The sequence below is a fragment of the Thermothelomyces thermophilus genome, chromosome 6 (genome assembly GCF_000226095.1).
Source record: "Thermothelomyces thermophilus ATCC 42464 chromosome 6, complete sequence".
In the NCBI taxonomy this organism is placed as follows: Eukaryota; Fungi; Ascomycota; class Sordariomycetes; order Sordariales; family Chaetomiaceae; genus Thermothelomyces; species Thermothelomyces thermophilus.
The window spans coordinates 2,636,022-2,637,778 of NC_016477.1; the positions used below are offsets into that span (position 1 = coordinate 2,636,022).

Sequence of the window (1,757 nt, forward strand, 5' to 3'; positions counted from 1 at the left end):
CTTTACGAACTACGGATACGAAGCAGACCTTAGGCAAGGACCAGAGGTCACAGTGCCAAGAGCAGCAGTCAAAGCAGAACAGATGTACGCACTGCACGAGAAGCTCAAGAAGGAACTCGAGTTTGTCAAAACCAGAATAAAGAACTACTACGACAAACATAGGCTCGAGGGACCTTGCCTAGAGAGGGGAGACAAAGTCTACCTAATCGTACGAAACTTGCGAACCAAACGATTAAGCACGAAGCTAGACTTCAAGAAGGTCGGACCCTTCGTTATCAAAGAACGAATTTCGACATCTAACTACCGACTATCGTTACCGTCATCTATGCGACTACAGACGGATGTTTTTTATATTTCACTTCTCGAACTAGCACCAAAAAACGCCAAGGTTGCTACGCACATCGAAGCAAAGGACGAAGAGGAAGAATGGGACATCGAAGAAATTCTAGATTCACGCATCATCAACGGGGAACTGCAGTACCTGGTCAAATGGCTTGATTTTGGACTAGAGGACAACTCATGGGAACTAGTCAAGAATTTGAACTGCCCTGAGAAACTGGAACAGTTCCACCGGCAGAATCCGGATCGACCAAAGGAAAACCCGGGACAGAACCAAAGACGGCGCCCCAGTCGACAGCATCGACGGCATCATTAATCTATGACGAGGGTATAGCAGGCGTCTCTTGCCGCTCAACCTCCTCCAACTCGTCCAAGGTCGACAGACCACGCGCCACCATGTCGGCACCTTTCTCCACCAAAAACTCCTTCTGCTGACGAAGACGCCGGAGCCGCGCAAGCTTTTCGGACAACTCGCGCTAGGCTTCTTCCAGACGGCATTGAGATTCATCTAGCTCAAGTTCGGTACGACGTTTAGCATCCTTGATACGACGCTGCTCCTGGAGAATGCGATCCATTAGAACGAACATCAGGAATCACATTCAAAGGAAAAAAAAAAAAAAAGAAAAGGAGACGTGCTTACAGGAAGAAAGCGGTATGCCAGAGCCATCGTAAAAACGACCTCGACGAACGCAGGCTTCGCAACGCTTATACGTGCGATCATTTTGCAAACGAGGCCTTGCGACGCGCACCAAGAGCAAGGCATAACGACAAAACCGTTCTTAGCGATGTTCTGAGCAAGGGAAGCACGGTAACGTGTAGAATGCGACTTCCGTTTCTCTATCGGCATTTTGTCAACATGGCGACCACGACGCAGAAACAGGGAGAATGCAGTACTCACAAGCGAAGGGTTGTTGGCGCTATTTGAAACGGCCTAAGAGGGCTTTCGGGTCGAAAGCCTTGAAGGAGGGGCATCGTGTCACGAATAAGCACATGGGCGGCCTGGCAGGCTGTAGCCAGGACGCGGGACATTCCGACAGCCAATCACTTGACGGACCAATCAGAAGATTATCACCGCCAAGACTAAGGTCTTCACTGGTGATAATAACATGTCACCGTCGACAACGTAGAATCACGAAGTGAAAGGAGAAGTGGTACTGGTGATAACTATTGAAGAAGGACAGACAATTGTATATATATAGCTAGCTAGTCACTCGTTATGGTGGACTCTGGGAGTTTACCAGTGGTAACAATCATAATCACAGTACTTATACCAAGCATTGCTGATTACTGTGAGAGACAACTCTAAGTGTTGTTATAAACCCTTTAGCTTTACCGAATCCCTCAGACGACCCGCCTGCTTGTCCCGCTCAATCCACCTCCGTCTGGACCCTTTCAGAAGAAGTCTGAGTTGGGTTCGT

General features: G+C 48.5%; 1 protein-coding gene across 1 annotated transcript; it reads right to left on the minus strand.

Annotated features, from left to right (window-relative positions):
• Positions 1 to 479: 479 nt before the first annotated feature.
• On the minus strand, positions 480 to 1,284 carry MYCTH_105130 (uncharacterized protein). The gene is made up of 2 exons (XM_003666163.1): positions 980 to 1,284; positions 480 to 815 (listed from the first exon to the last, which is right to left on the minus strand). The coding sequence occupies exons 1-2, from the start codon at positions 1,184 to 1,186 to the stop codon at positions 657 to 659; spliced, it is 366 nt and encodes a 121-aa protein (XP_003666211.1). The 5' UTR covers positions 1,187 to 1,284; the 3' UTR covers positions 480 to 656.
• Positions 1,285 to 1,757: the final 473 nt, after the last annotated feature.